This window comes from Anomaloglossus baeobatrachus, chromosome 7 (genome assembly GCF_048569485.1).
Source record: "Anomaloglossus baeobatrachus isolate aAnoBae1 chromosome 7, aAnoBae1.hap1, whole genome shotgun sequence".
Lineage (NCBI taxonomy): Eukaryota > Metazoa > Chordata > Amphibia > Anura > Aromobatidae > Anomaloglossus > Anomaloglossus baeobatrachus.
In genome coordinates, this window is record NC_134359.1 from 121,810,028 (window position 1) to 121,830,705 (window position 20,678).

Sequence of the window (20,678 nt, forward strand, 5' to 3'; positions counted from 1 at the left end):
GACCAGCAGCTGGATGCCTCTTAATAAAACGGCGAGGCACAAAGTGGTGTTTGTGTCAGCGTGTGCCTCGCGACATATCTTACTCCAGCCCAGTCAGGGAGTGGAGTAAAGAACACCATGAATATGACAAGTGGTCACACTCCATCCCGCCCCGGCTCTGTTTACTGTGTCTGAGCTGGGCAAAAATGGAGTGAAAACGCCAAACATTGCAATGTTTTGCACAGTGTCGCGTTTTGCAAACAAGTTGCAACTTTTCAAAGCTTTTTATAATCATTTTCTGGTGTAAAAGCTTTGAGTTGGTTCTCATGTGTCTAAGGTTTCTCCCCCAATTACCCAAATGAATATTTGTTGTTCTGTTAGGTAAAACCATGGTCTTCTAGTCACATGACGTTCTTGTCGTGGGATCACATGGTGTTTGGATCTAGTGACCCCATTGGGGCTTGTCCAAACCTGCCAAAATTCGGGCCATTGACTACAATGATATAGATGGAGTCACAGTGTGGTCTGTCGTGCATTGTTTTTGCCCGTTTACGCATATACTAGGTGGGTATCTTTTTAAAACGTGATTTTGCCTGATTTCTGCTTGTGCATAGGGGACAGACTGACATCATCTCACTCTTACAAGTAGCAGAGACAGAGATGAGACGCCAGACTGTGAAATGTGGCGCCTAGCTGTGACATGCTGGGCAGAGGGAGCCTCCTCCGTACGGGCCGTCTGGGCCTTTGGCTGCTGACCTGCTCCTCTTCCAATCCCACCGGTGCCCCGATGAGGAACGAGTTTCACCCTGATATTTACTGGGTCAAAAAAATTGTCATTTGATTATTTTTTTTTATTTAAAAACTCGCCATCTAAAGGACACTCTTTACTTGCCTCCAGCGTTCTGCCACTGTATACCTCGTTTTGACAGCAAGAATAGATTTTCTCCACATTAAATTCGAAATCGTGTGAACAGTGTCTTACTTTCGCAGTTTACGCTATACCTGGTTATAAAACCTGGAATGTTTTATTTTTATTGCTAGAGGTAAATTAATCTGCGCTTTCCACATGTGAAATTATTGTTGAATGTAGATGTGCATTCATTATAATTACTGTAGCAGTATTATAGAGACATATAGTGCCCGACTCCTTCAGACTGGTGGTGTGTATGCCAATGAAGGCAGCACTGGAGTACGAGTCACATAATAGCCGTCCACAGCCTACAGCTGCCCGGGAGCCTTCACCTGAGATGTAACTACAGCAAGGTGCTGGCGTATATTTCCAGTGTAATTTGGGCAGCATGGCGGCTCAGATGTTGTCCTCCACCAAGATCTGCAAGGAGTTTGTATGGTCTCCCCTTGTTTGTGTGGATTTCCTCCTGGGCTTTCCGGGCTCCTAAGGGTATGTGCAGACGATCAGGACCCCTGTGTCCTGGACGTGAAGGCTCCTGACCTGCGGGGTCACGAGTCTCCTCCGCAGGAGACCGCAGCTGCTTGTGCCCACAATCCGGGCTCGGGCAGTTGTGGTCTCTCTGCGTTCTCCCTGTCGAGAACACTGATGTCTTCGCAGCAAATAATTGACATTCTGTGGCTTGGGAAGTCGCACCTCAGGTCAGTTTTCGCTGCGGGAAAAACAAGGACAGTGGGCATAGGATTGCTAGAAATCCACTATGCTTGTACTGCACAGCGCAGAGTTTTGGATACAGGAAAAACACACTGCGTCCAAAACTCTGTTAACCCTGATCGTGGGCACACAGCCTTATGTTGCTGGGCTAAGGGGTATGGTGCCATGGACTGCTATAAGTAAATGAAATCCTATTACTCTCGTGAGGAATGAACATTTTAATGTAAGTTTTGTAATTTGCATGAACATGGGTGTCCATCATGTTTCCAGATTCCTAAATGGCTTATCTATCGTGTCAGTATTATTGGTGGCTGCTCATATATATCTTTTTTTCCAAGCATTTTCTGTTATGTTATTTGGAATGATCAACACAATATCTTATTCCATTTTTCTTTTGTTTTACAGAAAGACCCAGACTATCTGCGGCGTTGGTTGGACAGTTTTGTTTCCAGCTATGAACAATTCCTAGACGTTGACTTTGATGAATTACCGACCAGGTAAAACAAAAAATAAATAAAATCCTTTGGGAGGAAATGAAATGTAAAATGTTCCAATGTAACAGTAACACCTCAATTTATAAAGCTTTTTGTTGTTAATATTAAATCATTGCAAAGGTATAAATTGGTTAACTTCCAGAATAGTTATTAAACATTCCTTACAAATCAGCTTCTACTGTAAAGTCTGTGTAACTGCATTACATAGCCGGCTATGCATAGCACTAAACTGAAAGGTGAAAGAGGACCCAGAGTCTTCTATAGGAGAGATCACATAGGCTGCATCATGTTAGGACTATGCAGAATCCGCAGGTAGGGAATTGATCAAATCCTAAGCAACAGTAGATAGCGTAGACACAAAGAGTAGAGATAAAACACACACTAAAGATCACGCTAACGACATTGTTGTTACTTCACAGTTTCTGTGACGAAACAACGACTTCACCAGTGATCTCGTTATGTTTGACACGTACCACCGATCCGCCCCCTGCTGTAAGATCGTTGGTCGTTGCTGAATGTCCTGGGCCATTTTTTGCTCCTTGGAGTCTTGCTGGGCAGGATGGATCTGTATGTTTGACACCTACCAACGATCTCGTTAACGACCTAGATGAGAACTTAGTGTGACACGTAGGCGTGTAGTTGCGTCACCTTTTCCGCGCCCCCTCTGCACCGATTGGTTGACGCTGAGAACAGTAAGCAAATACTCGGGAATGAAGGAGGGATGACTCCAGGTGCAGATGCAGCTTCGATCCGAAAAGCCAGCAAGCAACCGGGAACAAAGTACGAATGAATCCGGGTGGAGTCGCAGGCTCTATCCTCAAAGCAAGGCTCAAAAAGGGACAAAGGATGAAGTGATACAAAGTTGCCTTCTAGGCCGGCCGCCTAATCCTAACGCCGTATTGGCCATCAATCGGAGCGGAGGGGTGTGGAAAAGGCGACGCATATGCACGCCTACGTGGCTTACAGCGTCAAACACTACGCTCCTATTCGAGGTTGGAATTGTTACATAGCTGCTGTGTGACAGGGTCCCAACGACCAACGAGATCGTTATACAGGTCGCTGCATAGTTACTAAAGTCGTTGGGAAAATGAATGTGTGACATCTCACCAACTATTTAACAACGATCCAGAAACTGTGACGTAGTAACGATCTCGTTAACGATCTCGTTATGTGTGACTGGACCTTAAGTATCGGTGTCTAGGGTTGGTCAGAGGAGATCACTCAGGTTGTGATTTAGAATGGTGTATCAGTACCGGCATATATTCCTGGGCAGTACACATCCCATGAGAAAAGTAAGAGTGGCAGGTTACAAACTGTATATGAAGGGGGTCTGAAAATGGATGGATAAAAGATGCAAACTTGGCTTTTAACTGAAGTTAAAAGAAAAAAAATCATTGCGCTACAATATGTAACTTATTGTTTTTGTAGTGATTCTCTTTGATCATTTTTTGTTACTTTGCTTCCCTAAAAAAATGCAAAATTGTGCAATAGACTGTTGCAGTTTTGTCACTTTTTACCTAGCTGATTCTGTTGCTTCTGAATAAGTTTTAAAAATATCATCAGTAATAGTGATAAGGTTACACTTGGCAGATCAGAGAAAAGAGGGGGGGAAGCATCCAAATAGGGAGGGCTATTCACACAGGCCATGAATAGGGGGGAAAGCACACACAAGGCAGTTCACAGGGGAATCTCATTAGATGTGTAGAAAGGAATTGCAACACATTCTGCAGTATGAAGGGGGATTCTCACACTCCCCAGCATCAGTATCTTAAAGCATTGGGGAGAAGAATTAGCTTATAGGCTTCAGAAGAAAAAATCCAGGACAAGAATGAAGCGGAGCTGATACTTGAGAGCTAGTGAATGCAGCTGCATCCTGAGCACAGTCTTCACATCCAACATCTGTAACCGGGAGGAAAGAAGGAGAAAGATCTAAAAACAGGGAGCAGCAGAGATTCAGGAAAGAGTTGGCTCAACAGATGAACTGAGCTGGACAGCTAGCCTCGTTCAAGCACGTCATGAATCCTGTGCTGACACAGCGGTGAATATGCAACCTGAAGTGGAAAGGACCAATGCCTTACCTGGGACGTCAGGGCAGTTATCAAGATACAGGTTTATTAGTCAGCTTACTCAACCTTCATTTCCAACACATCTAAACAATGTATCAAATATAAAAGTGTGAATGCAGCCTTAAAGGGAACCAATCAGCAGGATTTTTGTATATATAGCCTAAAGCCAGGGCTATACTGGCACTATCAGGCTGATTCTATACATACCTATAGTAGTCAGCGCGGATGTTTTGGTTTTGAAACCCAAGAAACTAACGTTTATAAAATCGGCAGCTTCTTGAGTGACAACAGCTGAGGATTTGATAATATCAGTTCACTTTTTCCCTTGCAGGACCTATGTGAGGTCATACCCATGTGACCAGAAGGGGCGGGGCGTTAGCCAACAGAAAAATGTTGCTTCGTGGTATTGGCTCTGAGGCCCCGCCCCTTCTAGTCACATGGGTATGATCTCACCATAGGTCCTGCAAGGGAAAGAAAAATCGTTTTTATAATACTTATGCTAATTCTAACAGAGGGAGGGGATAACTATGAATACCCCCCAGATATTATCTGATCCTCAGCTGCTGTCACTCAAGAAGCTACCGATTTTTATAAACTTTTTATTTTCTTGGGTTTCAAAACCTATACATCCGAGCTGACCACTAAAGGTATGTAGATAATCAGCCTGATAGTGCCAGTATAGCACTGCCTTTAGGCTATATACAAAAATTCTGGTGATTGGTTCCCTTTAAACCACTACCTCTTCGGTCTTTTTTTTTTTTTTCCCCCTCCTCTCTTATAATTCAGCACTAGATGCCAGAACAGATGTTTTGAAATTTTCAATTTGTGATATAATCTTAATCTATATCTATGACCTGGTAAACAGCAAAGCTCTCAGGATTTGTTTTTGTGTGTGAGGGGTGGGGGGTGGATTGGGTGTTTTGCTGAAATTTGTTCATCTTTAAATAGTTTACTAAAAATGAACTGCTTTTAAATAAAAATTATAATAATTCGGCACTGGAGTGGTGCTTTCAATGTAAGTTCCCTGTCTTATACTCACCTGCCGCCATCTTCATCTGCTTCCATTGTTGCTCTGGTCGGTCTGTGGTGATTTGTTATCTGCTGGCAGCTTCAGTGGTTCATGGAGGCACCGGAGGTCACAACTCAGTACAAGTCTATGAGAGCCTCGTTGTGACCTCATTCTGTCTCTCCTAGAGATGTATTGAGCGCTTGTCAGAAGTTACAGGCACAAGATGGCACCATGGAACCGGAGTAGCGCTGAAGGAGGATTAAAATGCTGGAGAGTGAATATAAGACAGGGCACAGGGCTTACATTTAAAGTGCCACTTCAGCGCTGAAAAAAACAAAAGGCTGGAATGGTGCATTAATGGGATTTCAGACCAAGTAAACACATTAGTGAGATACAGTCCCATACTAGATGTGGCCTCCTACCTTTACCATTTTATTTTCTCGTTGCAGAGTTGATGATGAGCCCCCTGGGTTATCCATGCTTGCAGACCACATCTTACAAGTGCTGCGGCTCCAGCTGCTGTACTGTGTGCAAAAGACGGCTGATGGCCTGGAGGAGGAACAGCAGGCACTGTCCCTTCTACTCGTGAAATTCTTCATTATCATTTGCAGGTGAATTGCTGCTTATTATGCCATTACCGGCCTCCTTACTGTTCATTACTACAATTCAGTAATAAGGTTGTATCATTCTTCTGCAGAGATTTATGAGCGCTTTAATGCCCTGTGTGAGTTTGTGTTGTAATTTGTGTATGTGTAAAGCGTATATACACTACAGTTCAAAAGTTTGGGGTCACCCAGACATTTTTTTTCTTTTCCATGAAAAATCATACTTTTATTTATCAAATGACTTGCATACTGAATAGAAAATATAGTCCAGACATTGACGTTAGAAATAATGATTTTTACTTGAAATAATAATTTGCAGTAATTCCAGCTTTGCAGATCTTTGGCATTCTAGCTGTTAATTTGCAGAGGTAATCTGGAGATATTTCACCCCATACTTCCCCCCTCCCACAAGTTGGATTGGCTTGATGGACACTTTTTGTGTACCATTCGGTAAAGCTTCTCCCACAACAGCTCAATACGGTTGAGATCTGGTGACTGGGCTGGCCACTCCTATACCGATATAATACCAGCTGCCTGCTTCTTCCCTAAATAGTTCATGCATAATTTGGAGGTGTGCTTTGGGTCCTGTTGTAGGATGAAATTAGCTCCAATCAAGCGCTGTCCACAGGGTATGGCATGGCGTTGCAAAACGGAGTGATAGCCTTCCTTATTCAAAATCCCTTTTCCTGTACAAATCTCCCACTTTAACAGGACCAAAGCAACCCCAGACCATCACATTACCTCCACCATGCTTGACAGATGGCGTCAGGCACTCTTCCAGCATCTTTTCAGTTGTTCTGCGTCTCACAAATGTTCTGTGTGATCCAGACACCCCAAACTTCGATTCGTCTGTACATAACACTATTTCCCAATCTTCCTCTGTCCCATGTCTGTGTTATTTTGCCCATATTAAGTTTTTTTCCTTTTATTAGCCAATCTCAGATATGGCTTTTTCTTTGCCACTCTGCCCTGAAGGCCAGCATTCTGGAGTCGCCTCTTCACTGTAGATGTTGACACTGGCGTTTTACGAATGCTATGTAATGAAGCTGCCAGTTGAGGACCTGTGAGGCATTGATTTCTCAAACTAGAGACTCTAATACACTTGCCTTGTTGCTCAGTTGTGCAGCGGGGCCTCCCACTTCTCTTTCTACTCTGGTTAGTGCCTGTTTTTGCTCTCCTCTGAAGGGAGTAGTAGACACCGTTGTAGGAAATCTTCAGTTTCTTGGCAATTTTTCGTATGGAATATCCTTCATTTCTAAAAACAAGAATAGACTGTCGAGTTGCACATGAAAGTTCTCTTTTTCTGGCCATTTTGAGAGTTTAATGGAACCAACAAATGTAATGCTCCAGATTCTCAACTAGCTCAAAGGAAGGTCAGTTTTGTAGCTTCTCTAATCAGCAAAATGTTTTCAGCTGTGCGAACATACTTGCACAAGGGTTTTCAAGGGATTTCTAAACATCCATTAGCCTTCTAACACAGTCAGCAAACACAATGTACCAAATATACCAAACACAATGTACCATTAGAACACTGGAGTGGTGGTTGTTCGAAATGGGCCTCTATACACCTATGTATATATTGCATTCAAAACCAGACGTTTTCAGCTAGAATAGTCATTTACCACATTAACAATGTATACAGTGCATTTCTGTTTAATTTAATGTTAGCTTCATTGAAAAACAAAATTGCTTTTCTTGCAAAAATAAGGAAATATCTAAGTGACCCTAAACTTTTGAACTGTAGTGTAAAGGTGAAAAAATTGCAACATTTTAGTGAAAAAATTACATTTTATTTTTTCATTCCACTTTGCATTAACTCCTGTGAAGCACCTTAAGGGTTAAAAAAAATAATTTGACAGGTTTGAAGTTTTTTTAAAATGGTATCACTTTTGGGGAGTTTCCAATATATAGGCCCCTCAAAGTCCATTTGAATCTGAATAGGTCCCTAAAGATTTTTTGATAAATTGCTGCCAAACTTAATGCTTCTAACATCCTAACAAAATAAAATGACTTTTGAAAAATGAAGCAGATGTAAATTAAACATATGAAAAATGTTATTTATTAACGGTCTTGTATGGAACTGTCTAGCTTAACCCCTTCACCCCCGGGCGATTTTCCGTTTTGTTTTTTTTGTTTTGTTTTTTTTTTTTCTCTTCTTCTGGGAGCCGTAACTTTTTTATTATTCAGTCAATATTTTCATATAAGGGCTTGTATTTTTGCGAGATAAGCTGTACTTGTAATGAAATAAATAAGTTTTATCATATAGTGTACTGGAAAACAGCAAAAAAAAATTCAAGTGTGGAAAAACTGCAAAAAAAGTGTGATCGCACAATAGTTTTTGGGATATTTAATTCACCATGTTCACTATTTGATAAAACTGATGTGTTGTTGTGATGCCTCAGGTCGGGACGGGTTTGTAGGTGCCAAACATGTATAGGTTTACTTTTATCTAAGGGGTTAAAAAAAATTCACAAGATTGTAAAAAAAAAAAAAAAAAGTGGCGCATCTTTTGCGCCATTTTCCAAAACCCGTAGCGTTCTCATTTTATGGGATCTATGGCTCGGTGACGGCTTATTTTTTGCGTCTCGAGCTGATATTTTTAACGGTACCATTTTTGCGCTGATGCTACATTTTGATCGCCTGTTATTGCTTTTTGCGCAAAATTTGCGTCTACCAAAAAACATAACTTTGGCGTTTGGAATTTTTTTTGGCGCTACGCAGTTTACCAATCAGTTTAATTGATTTTATATTTTGATCAGGAGTTTCTAAACACGGTGATACCAAATGTGTATATTTTATAAAAAAAAATTTTTTTAACCCTTTAATTTTCAATGGGCCGAATGGGAGGTGATTTGAACTTAGTTTTTTTTTATTATTTCTTTTAATTTTTTAAAACTTTTTTTTTTTTTACTTTAAATTTTACTAGCCCTCTTAGGTGACTGAGAATCAGCAATCTGATCACTCTTCCATTTCTCCAGATCACAGTTACATAGCTGAGATCTGGAGAAAAGCTGCTTTATTCTCACACACTGAGTCATCACATGACCCTGTGCTACCATGGCAACCACCGAAAGTCACGTCATACCGTCATGTGACTTCCGATGGGGCTGGGTAAGTTATGCTTACTGTGGCATTCTGTTACATCTCTGTCAGAGTTTGACAGCAAGATGTAAGGGGTTAATAGGAGCGGGTGGAACGCAATTGCACTCGCGGCTGGCGGACACACGTCAGCTTTTGAAATCCGCTAATATGTCTGCGGATCGCCAATACTGCCCACGGCAGGCGGGGGGGGGGGGGGATTAACCTCACACGATGCATGACGTACCCAGTACGTCATGTGTCGTGAAGAGTTTAAGGGCATAAAAATGTAAGGTTTGAAAACTGCAACATTTTCAAATTGTTTTGCCAAATGTTCAATATTTTCATAAATAAGCACAAATCATATTGACCTAATTTTACCACTATCATGAAGTACAATGTGTGACTAAAAACAGCCTCAGAAGCACCTGGATCTGCTGAAGCATTCCAGAGTTATAACCTCATAAAGTGACACTGGTCAGAATTAAAAAATGAGGCTCCATCATTAACTTACAAAGTGGCGTTAAAGTTCTTAAAGGGAACCTGTCACTAGATTTTTCACTATTAAACTAAGTGTCACCTTCTGCAGCTCCTGGGCTGCATTTTATGAAGGTGCACCTTGGCCCTGACTCCCCTTCCAGACCCCAAAAATAACTTAATAAAACATGACCGCCACGTATGCTAATTACATGCGTGGCTCAGATGACCGTGCTCATTTTCTGCTCCTGTTCCCCCTCCTGCCGCTGTTCGCCTTCCTCCTTTCTTGATTGACGTGATGACGCCTCAGGCGCAGTTCGCTCTGCCATATCGCGGGCAGAGCAGACAACATAGCTGCCCTCGCGCGCGTCGATGAGCTAAATGTGCAGGTGCGAGATTATTGTCGGCGCTGTGTATGACCTCACCAGCGTCATCCTTGTGCCCGACCATAATCTCTTGCCTGCACATTTAGCTCACCGGCGCGCGCGAGGGCAGCTATGTAGTCTGCTCTGCCCGCGATATGGCAGAGCAAATTGCGCCTGCGCGAGCCGACCTAACTGCACAGGCACGAGATTTGAAAATGCAACGAGGATGATGACAGAGGCGTCATCACATCAATCAAGAAAGGAGGACGGTGAACAGCGGCAGGAGGGGGAACAGGAGCCGAAAATGAGCACGCCCATATGAGCCACACAGGTAATTAGCATATGTGGAGTCATGTTTTATTAAGTTATTTTTGGGGTCTGGAAGGGGAGTCAGGGCCAAGGTACACCTTCATAGAATGCTGCCCCGGAGCTGGAGAAGGTGATACTTTTAGTTTAATTGTGAAAAATCTGGTGACAGGTTCCCTTTAAAAGTGTTAAAGGGTGTCTGGACTCAATTACTGTATTTATACAGAAACTTGGGCCAAGTAGGTCCAAGATATGAGAAGCCAATAATTGCTATGTATTAAAAATTATAATCCTTATTAACATTAAAAGGGTAGCAATTTAAAATTCAGCGTAGTGCCTGATGACAAGGGATATAGAGTGACTTTAACTCATTATATAATGGAAAAGGAGAGGCATACAGGTGATTATAATGTTATGAAAGCTAGAGAGTTATTACCAACTAGAAGGTGGCCCGATTCTACGCATCGGGTATTCTAGAATTTACGTATTGTGTAGTTCATGTATGATTTTTGTTATATATATATATAGATGTTGTTGTGTGTAGTTACCAAGTGTTTGTGTAGGGCGCTGTACATGTTCTGGGTGTTGTCTGGGTGTGGCGGGGGGTGAGAGCGGTGTTGTATGTGTGTTGCGTTGTTTGTGTGTTGCGTTGTTTGTGGAGCGCTGTGTGTCTGTAGCGTTGTGTGTGTGTGTGTTGCGCGGTTTGTGTGGGTGTGGTGTGTTTTGGTGGGAGGTATGTTTTGTGCAATGTGTGTGTTGTGCGGTATGTGCGTATATTTATGTATGCCGCGGTGTTTGTGTGTTGGGTGTTGTGTGTGTGCGGCGTTGTCTGTGTGTGTGGGTGTCTGTGTATGGCGGTGTTTGTGGTTCCCAGTGTGTGTGTGGTGTGTTGTCTGTGTGTGTTGGGGGGGAGGTGTGCACCTCCCATCGTGCTCCATCCCCCATGCTGCGCACCCCCCATCATGCCCCATCCCCCATGCTGCCCACCCCCCATCGTGCTCCATCCCCGATGCTGCGCACCCCCCATCGTGCTCCATCCCCCATGCTGCGCACTCCCCATCGTGCTCCATCCTCCATGCTGCGCACTCCCCATCGTGCTCCATCCTCCATGCTGCGCACTCCCCATCGTGCTCCATCCCCCATGCTGCGCACTCCCCATCGTGCTCCATCCCCCATGCTGCGCACCCCCCATCGTGCTCCATCCCCCATGCTGCGCACCCCCCATCGTGCTCCATCCTCCATGCTGCGCACTCCCCATCGTGCTACATCCCCCATGCTGCGCACCCCCCATCGTACTACATCCCCCATGCTGCGCACCCCATCGTGCTCCATCCCCCATGCTATAATAGTTCTCCTATTATACTCAGAGAGGAGTAGGAGTATAATAGGAGGACTATAATAGGAGGAGTAGTCCTGGGGGGAGAGGAGTATAATGCCGGCTACCTGCACATGTGTACCGGGAGCCGGTGTACACTGGTAACTATGATACACATCGGGTGACTAAGGGACCTTAGTTACCCGATGTGTATAATGGTTACCAGCGTTCACCGGCTCCGTCAAGATCCCAGCAGCGCAAGGTTATGTCTGGCGCTGCTGGGATCATGACGGAGCCGGTGTACACTGGTAACTATGATACACATCGGGTGACTAAGGGACCTTCGTTACCCGATGTGTATCATGGTTACCAGCGTTCACCGGCTCCGTCACGATCCCAGCAGCGCAAGGTTATGTCTGGCGATGCGTGCGGAGGGCCGGGGCGAGTGGCCAATCCATGCGGAGGGCGGGGCCAGGCCGAGGCGAGCGACCAATCCGTGGGGGGGCGGAGCCGAGGCGAGCGGCCAATCCGTGCGGGGGGGCGGGGCCATGGCTAGCCCAGCGGCCAATCAGCTTTGTGTCACCTTAAGGACACAATTTTGGAGCAAGACAGACAGACAGAATAAGGCAATTATATATATAGATTATTACATATTGCCCATATGAAGTACCCCATAAGAACAGGTTCACAATAGCAATATAAAGTATGACTGTTGAGAGTTACTAGTACATGCAAAGGGAGGCAGTGAATACTTGGATACAATTTTTAGTAAAGGTCCAGTCACACTAAGCAACTTACCAGCGATCCCAACAACGATGGGGATCGCTGGTAAGTTGCTAGGAGGTTGCTGGTGAGATGTCACACTGCGACGCTCCAGCGATCCCACCAGCAACCTGACCTGGCAGGGATCGCTGGAGCGTCGCTACACGAGTTGCTGGTGAGCTCACCAGCAACCAGTGACCAGCCTCCAGCCCCTGGAAGATGCTGCGCTTGGTAACTAAGGTAAATATCGGGTAACCAACCCGATATTTACCTTGGTTACCAGTGCACGGAGCTACACGTGCAGAGAGCAGGGAGCAGCGCACACTGAGCGCTGGCTCCCTGCTCTCCTAGTTACAGCACACATCGGGTTAATTACCCGATGTGTGCTGCAGCTACATGTGCACAGAGCAGGGAGCAGCGCACACTGCTTAGCGCTGGCTCCCTGCTCTCCTAGCTACAGCACACATCGGGTTAATTAACCCGATGTGTCCTGCAGCTACATGTGCACAGAGCAGGAGCCGGCACTGACAGTGAGAGCGGCGGAGGCTGGTAACAAAGGTAAATATCGGGTAACCAAGGACAGGGCTTCTTGGTTACCCGATGTTTACATTGGTTACCAGCCTCCGCAGAAGCCGGCTCCTGCTGCCTGCACATTTAGTTGTTGCTGTCTCGCTGTCACACACAGCGATCTGTGCTTCACAGCGGGAGAGCAACAACTAAAAAATGGCCCAGGACATTCAGCAACAACCAACGACCTCACAGCAGGGGCCAGGTTGTTGCTGGATGTCACACACAGCAACATCGCTAGCAACATCACAAAAGTTGTTCGTTAGCAGCGATGTTGCTAGCGATGTTGCTTAGTGTGACGGGGCCTTAAGTCTATAGCACATTCTCCCCATGAAGTGGCCTGAGGTTACAGAATAATGATAGTAAGGAATTGATTCAATAGAAATGTTCAGAAGGTTACCTGGAGTCAAATGGGCAGTTACATTTTCATTAGAAGTCACCACGTCTCTCCACCCCAATGTGCGTTTCGTCCAGTTTCTTTAGGGGAAGAAGCTCTCTATGCAAGTCTGAGAGCCAGAAAAAGGCTCCCATAGTCATATATTGTGTTGGGAACTCTGAGTCGCTCCAAGAAACACCAGAGCAGCCTGCAGGTCACAAAGTGGAGAAGAATGATTGAGAGCAGCGGTGATAGAAGGTGAAGATGGCGGTGGGTAAGTATAAGAGTAAAGTCAGGAACTTAAATTTAAATCACCACTGCAGTGGTGAACAAAAAAACAAAAACCGCTTGAGTGGTTCTCTACATCACAAATGCTCTTAATCCACCATAGGTTGAGTCCTGGACAGTGATGCAGGTTTGACAGCCATCTCGTCACTGGTTTTTTTTTTTTTTTTTATTTTATTTTTGCTGGAAAGATTGTTGCCTAACTGACTTTACGGTTTAGTTCACATTCAACAATGTTGTCTAATTGTTTGTTCTCAGAAACCTGTCCAACGTGGAGGAGATTGGCTGCTGCTCCTACATTAACCATGTGATTACAATGACAACACTCTATGTCCAGCAGGTAGGCTGTCATGTGTACACCAGGTCTACACTATTGTTTATGGCATCGATGATTACAGTATACTTATCTGTATTGTAAAAATCTACAGCTGATACACAAGATGAGTAGTGTATAGAGGGGCCACCTATTAAAGTATTGTTTCTAAAACCTAATGAAGTGTCATTTTTTTTTTTAATCATTTGGAGTCTGAGTGCTTATTCCCCCACTGATTTTTAGAATTGAAGAGTGTTTCCTGATTCTGAAATCTGCAGTCCTCAGATTCAGTTTATCTAAAAAAACAAATTGTGCTTTGCTCACCCTCACCTGGTCCATCACTGAGATTTCTCTGCAGCATAGACATAATATCTCCAGCACTGCAGACAATCAGAAGTTATGGCCAAATAGATGGCATGAGCTGCTGAGCTCACTGATTGGTTGCTGCGCTGTTTACGTGATGCCAGTGCTGCAGACAATGACAGACACCGCAAGCAGCGTTAAAGACACAGTGCGGGACCCAGGGAGGGTGAAGAAAGGACAGTTTTTATTTGTTTCTGTTAAACTCCACCTAGAGACAGGGATTTTAAGAAACCAAAAAAGGCCGAGTATTAATGTTATTTCACCCTCAATGCTTCTCTGAGTATGCTTTTTTTTTTTTTTTCCCCCGTCTCTTATCTGCCATACGGTTGTAGCGTTAAGAGTCTTATTTATTCATTGCTATTCAAATTATCTAGAGATGGATTTACATTCTATGATGTCAGTAAATAGTAATGGAAGATAATTGTTTTTCAGCTTAAAAGTAAGACAAAGGAAAAAGAAGTCACAGACCAAGCCCCGATAGAAGAATTTGTAAGACATGCTTTGGTGTTTTGTGAAAGCCTCTATGACCCGTATCGGAACTGGCGGAATATTGTGTTCGGGTACGTGTCACGACGAATGTACCAAGCATTCCATGGCTAACTGCATGAGAAACCGCTGTGCAGTTACAATTCTGTCATTGCCCGCTGTTTAGACTTCTCTCTCCCTCTATGTATGCATGTGTGTGTATATGTATGTGTGTGTATATGTATGTATGTATATGTGTGTGTGTGTATATATATATATATATATATATATATATATATATATATATATATATATATATATATATATATATATATATATATATATATATTTTATTTATAATATATATATAATTGCCTTATTCTGTCTGTCTGTCTTGCTCCAAAATTGTGTCCTTACGCATCCCCCGAACTGACACGGAGACACGACTCCCAGGTGAGTACTGTACCCCCGGGAGCCCACATCAGCATACGCCGCCAACCCAGCCGACACAAACCCTCGCATTGCTGGGGTTTGCCGCCGTATGCTGGTGTGGGCTCCCGTGCGAGTGGGGGACGTGATGCGCTGGTAACCATGGTAGCATAGATACCAGCGCATCAAGGTCCTGCAGCGGCGGAACATCCACACGCACACACATAACAGACACACACATACACACACACACACACATCAGATCACACTCACTCTCACACACACCTCACACACACATCACATCGCATCCACACACTCACAGCATCCGGAGATATTGCTTGCTTCTCGGCCGCGATACTGTGCTGTGAGCTTCCAGGACCTGCCGGAGGATCACATGGCCAGAAGCATGTGGTATCTCCGGATGTTGTGAGTGTGAGCGCGTATGTGCAATATCGTCAGTGTGTGTGTGAGTGTATGCGATCGGGTGGGTGTGAGTGTATGCGATCGGGTGGGTGTGAGTGTATGCGATCGGGTGTGTGTGTGTGTGTGTGTGTGTGTGTGTGTGTGTGTGTGTGTGCGATCGGATCTGTGAGTGTCGGCAGAGGAGCACGGCGTGCTGGAGGAGGCTGGGAGGGGAGAGGCTGATCCTAGGGAAGGCTGGGAGGGGGAGGCTGATGCTGGGGGAGGCTGGGAGGGTGTAGGCTGATGCTGGGGGAGGCTGGGAGGAGAGAGCCTGATGCTGGGGGAGGCTGATGCTGGGGGTGGCTGGGATGAGAGAGGCTGATGCTAGGGGAGGCTGATGCTGGGGGAGGCTGGAAGGAGAGAGGCTGATGCTGGGGGAGGCTGATGTTGGGGGAGGCTGGGAGGGTGTAGGCTGATGCTGGGGGAGGCTGATGCTGGGGGAGGCTGGGAGGAGAGAGGCTGATGCTGGGGGAGGCTGATGCTGGGGGAGGCTGGAAGGAGAGAGGCTGATGCTGGGGGAGGCTGATGCTGGGGGAGGCTGATGCTAGGGGAGGCTGGGAGGAGAGAGGCTGATGCTGGAGGAGGCTGGGAGGAGAGAGGCTGATGCTGGGGGAGGCTGGGAGGAGAGAGGCTGATGCTGGGGGAAGCTGGGAGGCGGAGGCTGATGCTGGGGGAGGCTGGGAGGCGGAGGCTGATGCTGGGGGAGGCTGGAAGGAGAGAGGCTGATGCTGGGGGAGGCTGATGCTGAGGGTGGCTGGGAGGTGGAGGCTGATGCTGGGGAAGGCTGGGAAGAGGGAGGCTGGGAGGAGAGAGGCTGATCCTGGGGAAGGCTGGGAGGAGGGAGGCTGGGAGGAGAGAGGCTGATGCTGGGGGAGGCTGGGAGGAGGGAGGCTGGGAGGGGGGAGGCTGGGAGGGGGGAGGCTGAGAGAAGAGAGGCTGATGCTGGGGGAGGCTGAGGCTGGGAGGAGAGAGGCTGATGCTGGGAGGAGAGAGGCTGATGCTGGGAGGAGAGAGGCTGATGCTGGGAGCAGAGAGGCTGATGCTGGGAGCAGAGAGGCTTATGCTGGGAGCAGAGAGGCTTATGCTGGGAGCAGAGAGGTTGATGCTGGGAGGAGAGAGGTTGATGCTGGGAGGAGAGAGGCTGATGCTGGGAGGAGAGAGGCTGATGCTGGGAGGAGAGAGGCTGATGCTGGGAGGAGAGAGGCTGATGCTGGGAGGAGAGAGGCTGATGCTGGGGGCAGAGAGGCTGATGCTGGGGGCAGAGAGGCTGATGCTGGGGGCAGAGAGGCTGATGCTGGTGCAGCATGGGGGATGGAGCACGATGGGGGGTGCGCAGCATGGGGGATGGAGCACGATGGGGAGTGCGCAGCATGGGGGATGGAGCACGTTTGGGAGTGCGCAGCATGGCGGATGGAGCACGTTTGGGAGTGCGCAGCATGGCGGATGGACCACGTTTGGGAGCGTGCAGCATGGCGGATGGAGCACGTTTGGGAGTGCGCAGCATGGCGGTTGGAGCACGTTTGGGAGTGCGCAGCATGGCGGATGGAGCACGTTTGGGAGTGCGCAGCATGGCGGATGGAGCACGTTTAGGAGTGCGCAGCATGGCGTATGGAGCACGTTTGGGAGTGCGCAGCATGGCGGATGGAGCACGTTTGGGAGTGCGCAGCATGGCGGATGGAGCACGATGGGGGGTGCGCAGCATGGGGGATGGAGCACGATGGGAGGTGCACACCTCCCCCCAACACGCACGCACGCACGCACGCACGCACGCACACACACACACACACACACACACACCACACACACACTGGGAACCACAAACACCGCCCTACACAGACACCCACACACACAGACAACGCTGCACACAAACACAGCGGCATACATAAATATACGCACATACCGCGCAACACACACACATTGCACAAAACATACCTCCCCCAAAACACACCACACCCACACAAACCGCGCAACACACACACACACAACGCTACAGACACACAGCGCTCCACAAACAACGCAACACACATACAACACCGCTCTCACCCCCCGTCACACCCAGAACATGTACAGCTCCCTACACAAACACTTGGTAACTACACACAACAACATCTATATATATATATATATATATATATATATATATATAAACAAAAATCATACATTAACTACACAATACGTAAATTCTAGAATACCCGATGCGTAGAATCGGGCCACCTTCTAATATATATATATATATATATATAATGTGTGTGTATGTATATACATACATACATGTGTATGTATATACATACATACATACATACATACATACATACATATATATATTATATATAGAGAGACCAAAAGTTTGGACACACCTCATTCAAAGAGTTTTCTTTATTTTCATGACTCTGAAAATTGTAGATTCACATTGAAGGCATCAAAACTATGAATTAACACATGTGGAATGAAATACTTAACAAAAAAGTGTGAAACAACTGAAAATATGTCTTATATTCTGGGTTGTTTAAAGTAGCCACCTTTTGCTTTGATTACTGCTTTGCACACTCTTGGCATTCTCTTGATGAGTTTCAAGAGGTAGTCACTGGAAATGGTCTTCCAACAGTCTTGAAGGAGTTCCCAGAGATGCTTAGCACTTTTTGCCCCTTTTGCCTTCACTCTGCGGTCCAGCTCACCCCAAACCATCTCGATTGGGTTCAGGTCTGGTGACTGTGGAGGCCAGGTCATCTGGCATAGCACCCCATCACTCTCCTTCTTAGTCAAATAGCCCTTACACAGCCTGGAGGTGTTTGTGGTCATTGTCCTGTTGAAAAATAAATGATGATCCAACTAAACGCAAACCGGATGGAACAGCATGCTGCTGCAAGATGCTGTGGTAGCCATGCTGGTTCAGTATGCCTTCAATTTTGAATGAATCCCCAACAGTGTCACCAGCAAAGCACCCCCACACCATCACACCTCCACCTCCATGCTTCACGGTGGGAACCAGCCATGTAGAGTCCATCCGTTCACCTTTTCTGCGTTGCACAAAGACACGGTGGTTGGATCCAAATATCTCAAATTTGGGCTTATCAGACCAAAGCACACATTTCCACTGGTCTAATGTTCATTCCTTGTGTTCTTTAGCCCAAACAAGTCTCTTCTGCTTGTTGCCTGTCCTTAGCAGTGGTTTCCTAGCAGCTATTTTACCATGAAGGCCTGCTGCACAAAATCTCCTCTTAACGGTTGTTCTAGAGATGTGTCTGCTTCTAGAACTCTGTGTGGTATTGACCTGGTCTCTAATCTGAGCTGCTGTTAACCTGCGATTTCTGAGGCTGGTGACTTGGATAAACTTATCCTCTGCAGTAGAGGTGACTCTTGGTCTTCCTTCCTGGGGCGGTCCTCAGGTGAGCCAGTTTCTTTGTAGCGTTTGATGATTTTTGCCACTGCACTTGGGGATACTTTCAAAGTTTTCCCAACTTTTCGGACTGACTAACCTTCATTTCTTAAAGTAATGATGGCCACTCGTTTTTCTTTACTTAGAATTTGTATTATGGCAAGAAAAAAAGAATCTAACAGTCTATTCAGTAGGACTATCAGCTGTGTATCCACCAGACTTCTGCACAACACAACTGATGGTCCCAACCCCATTTATAAGGAAAGAAATCCCACTTATTAAACCTGACAGGGCACACCTGTGAAGTGAAAACCATTTCCGGTGACTACCTCTTGAAGCTCATCAAGAGAATGCCAAGAGTGTGCAAAGCAGTAATCAAAGCAAAAGGTGGCTACTTTGAAGAACCTAGAATATAAGACATATTTTCAGTTGTTTCACACTTTTTTGTTAAGTATTTCATTCCACATATGTTAATTCATAGTTTTGATGCCTTCAATGTGAATCTACAATTTTCAGAGTCATGAAAATAAAGAACACTCTTCGAATGAGAAGGTGTGTCCAAACATTTGGTCTGAACTGTGTGGAGATATATATATTGTATATTGTGTGTATTTAACATGATTTTCAGACAACTGAGCCGCACTTGTACAGCAGAGATTTCATGAATATAATTTTTTGACAGCAGCGCTTCACGATGACTGATATTTAGTTGTTTTTCTTTTGTTTGTCCTCGCAGGATCAATGTCGTTAGTCAGGGTTCAAGGCTTCCAATGGTATCTCTGGACTTTAAACTGGAAGCTTTTAAAAGGGATTGTTTAGAATAAAAGAAAAAAAGAAAAAATATAATATTAAAGTATGATACAATTATTGATGCTGTACAATGTAATGTGTACTTTTATTCTTTATTAGGAAAAACCTATTACTGCGTGCACTTGGCGCCTATACAGACCTATGTGTCTCCATAGTTAGTCATAGCCTATGCGTAGTCTTAGGGTAAGTTCACACTTCTGTTGTTTTAAATCCGACAAGTCCGTCGTTTTTTAAATGTCAACTTACGCAACGGATATGTTATTTCACAGGATTCCGTTCACAGGAATCCTATGAAAAAACGGATTGCCGCTCCAAAAAAACGTTACATTCAGCATTGCTCCCGCCTGACGGTCAGTTAGTAAACGACTGATTTGTCACGCGGCGGATGCAACGCTAGGTAATCAGTCACAATCCGTGGCTAATAGCAGTCTATTGTCAAAAAACTGATTCCTGCAAAATATTTTGCAGGTTACCGTAATTCCTCAAGGCGACAGATTGCAACGGAAGCAAAACAATGGAAATGTGAACTTACCCTTATCCTGCAGTCAAGTGTTACTCTATGCTTGCCGCCCTCTTCTACTTCCTGTAGGTTAGACAGGAGGGGTGGCAAGGGTTTCCACCTGAAATGAGGTATCATACTACAAAGGGTTTATAATCATGGACACACCAAACCAGAGTTGCTTAAAGGGAAGGTATCGTCAAAAAAAAATAATTTTTCAATAACTGAAAAAACGTAACGTAATAATGTTTAAATGTTTTGTTTAAATATTATTTGTTTTTAATTGTGCAAAATATAAAAAAAAATTAAAAAGTTTGATATTTTCCACTGTTAAACACTAGGGGGAGCAGCTTCTGAAATCTTACAGAAATCCCACTGTAGAAAAAGCTCACATAACAACTGCAGTAAAAGTGGGTGGAGTCTGCTCTCCTGTGTGTGATGGCACGCCTCCCCCCTCCTAATCTGAGTGTTTACAACAGATAACAGAGAATGACATGTAGGGACATAGTGCAGAGCCATTTTGTTGGTGACCAGAAATGTCTAAAGTGTCACCAAGGACAGCGGCTCAGCAGACAGTATCACACACGATAGGATTAGATACACAGCTATGCAGACAGTATCACACCGGACATGATTAGATACACAGCTCAGCAGAC

General features: G+C 45.3%; 1 protein-coding gene across 3 annotated transcripts in view; it reads left to right on the forward strand.

The window, feature by feature from the left end:
• The window catches only part of NBEAL1 (neurobeachin like 1), a 283,360-nt gene that overhangs the window by 81,796 nt on the left and 180,886 nt on the right, over positions 1-20,678 (forward strand). For all 3 annotated transcript variants that reach the window (XM_075317649.1, XM_075317650.1, XM_075317651.1), the window contains exons 3-6: positions 2,006-2,097; positions 5,619-5,780; positions 13,564-13,645; positions 14,414-14,541. In XM_075317649.1, coding sequence (XP_075173764.1) covers positions 2,006-2,097; positions 5,619-5,780; positions 13,564-13,645; positions 14,414-14,541 — 464 coding nt within the window. The remainder of the gene's footprint in view (positions 1-2,005; positions 2,098-5,618; positions 5,781-13,563; positions 13,646-14,413; positions 14,542-20,678) is intronic.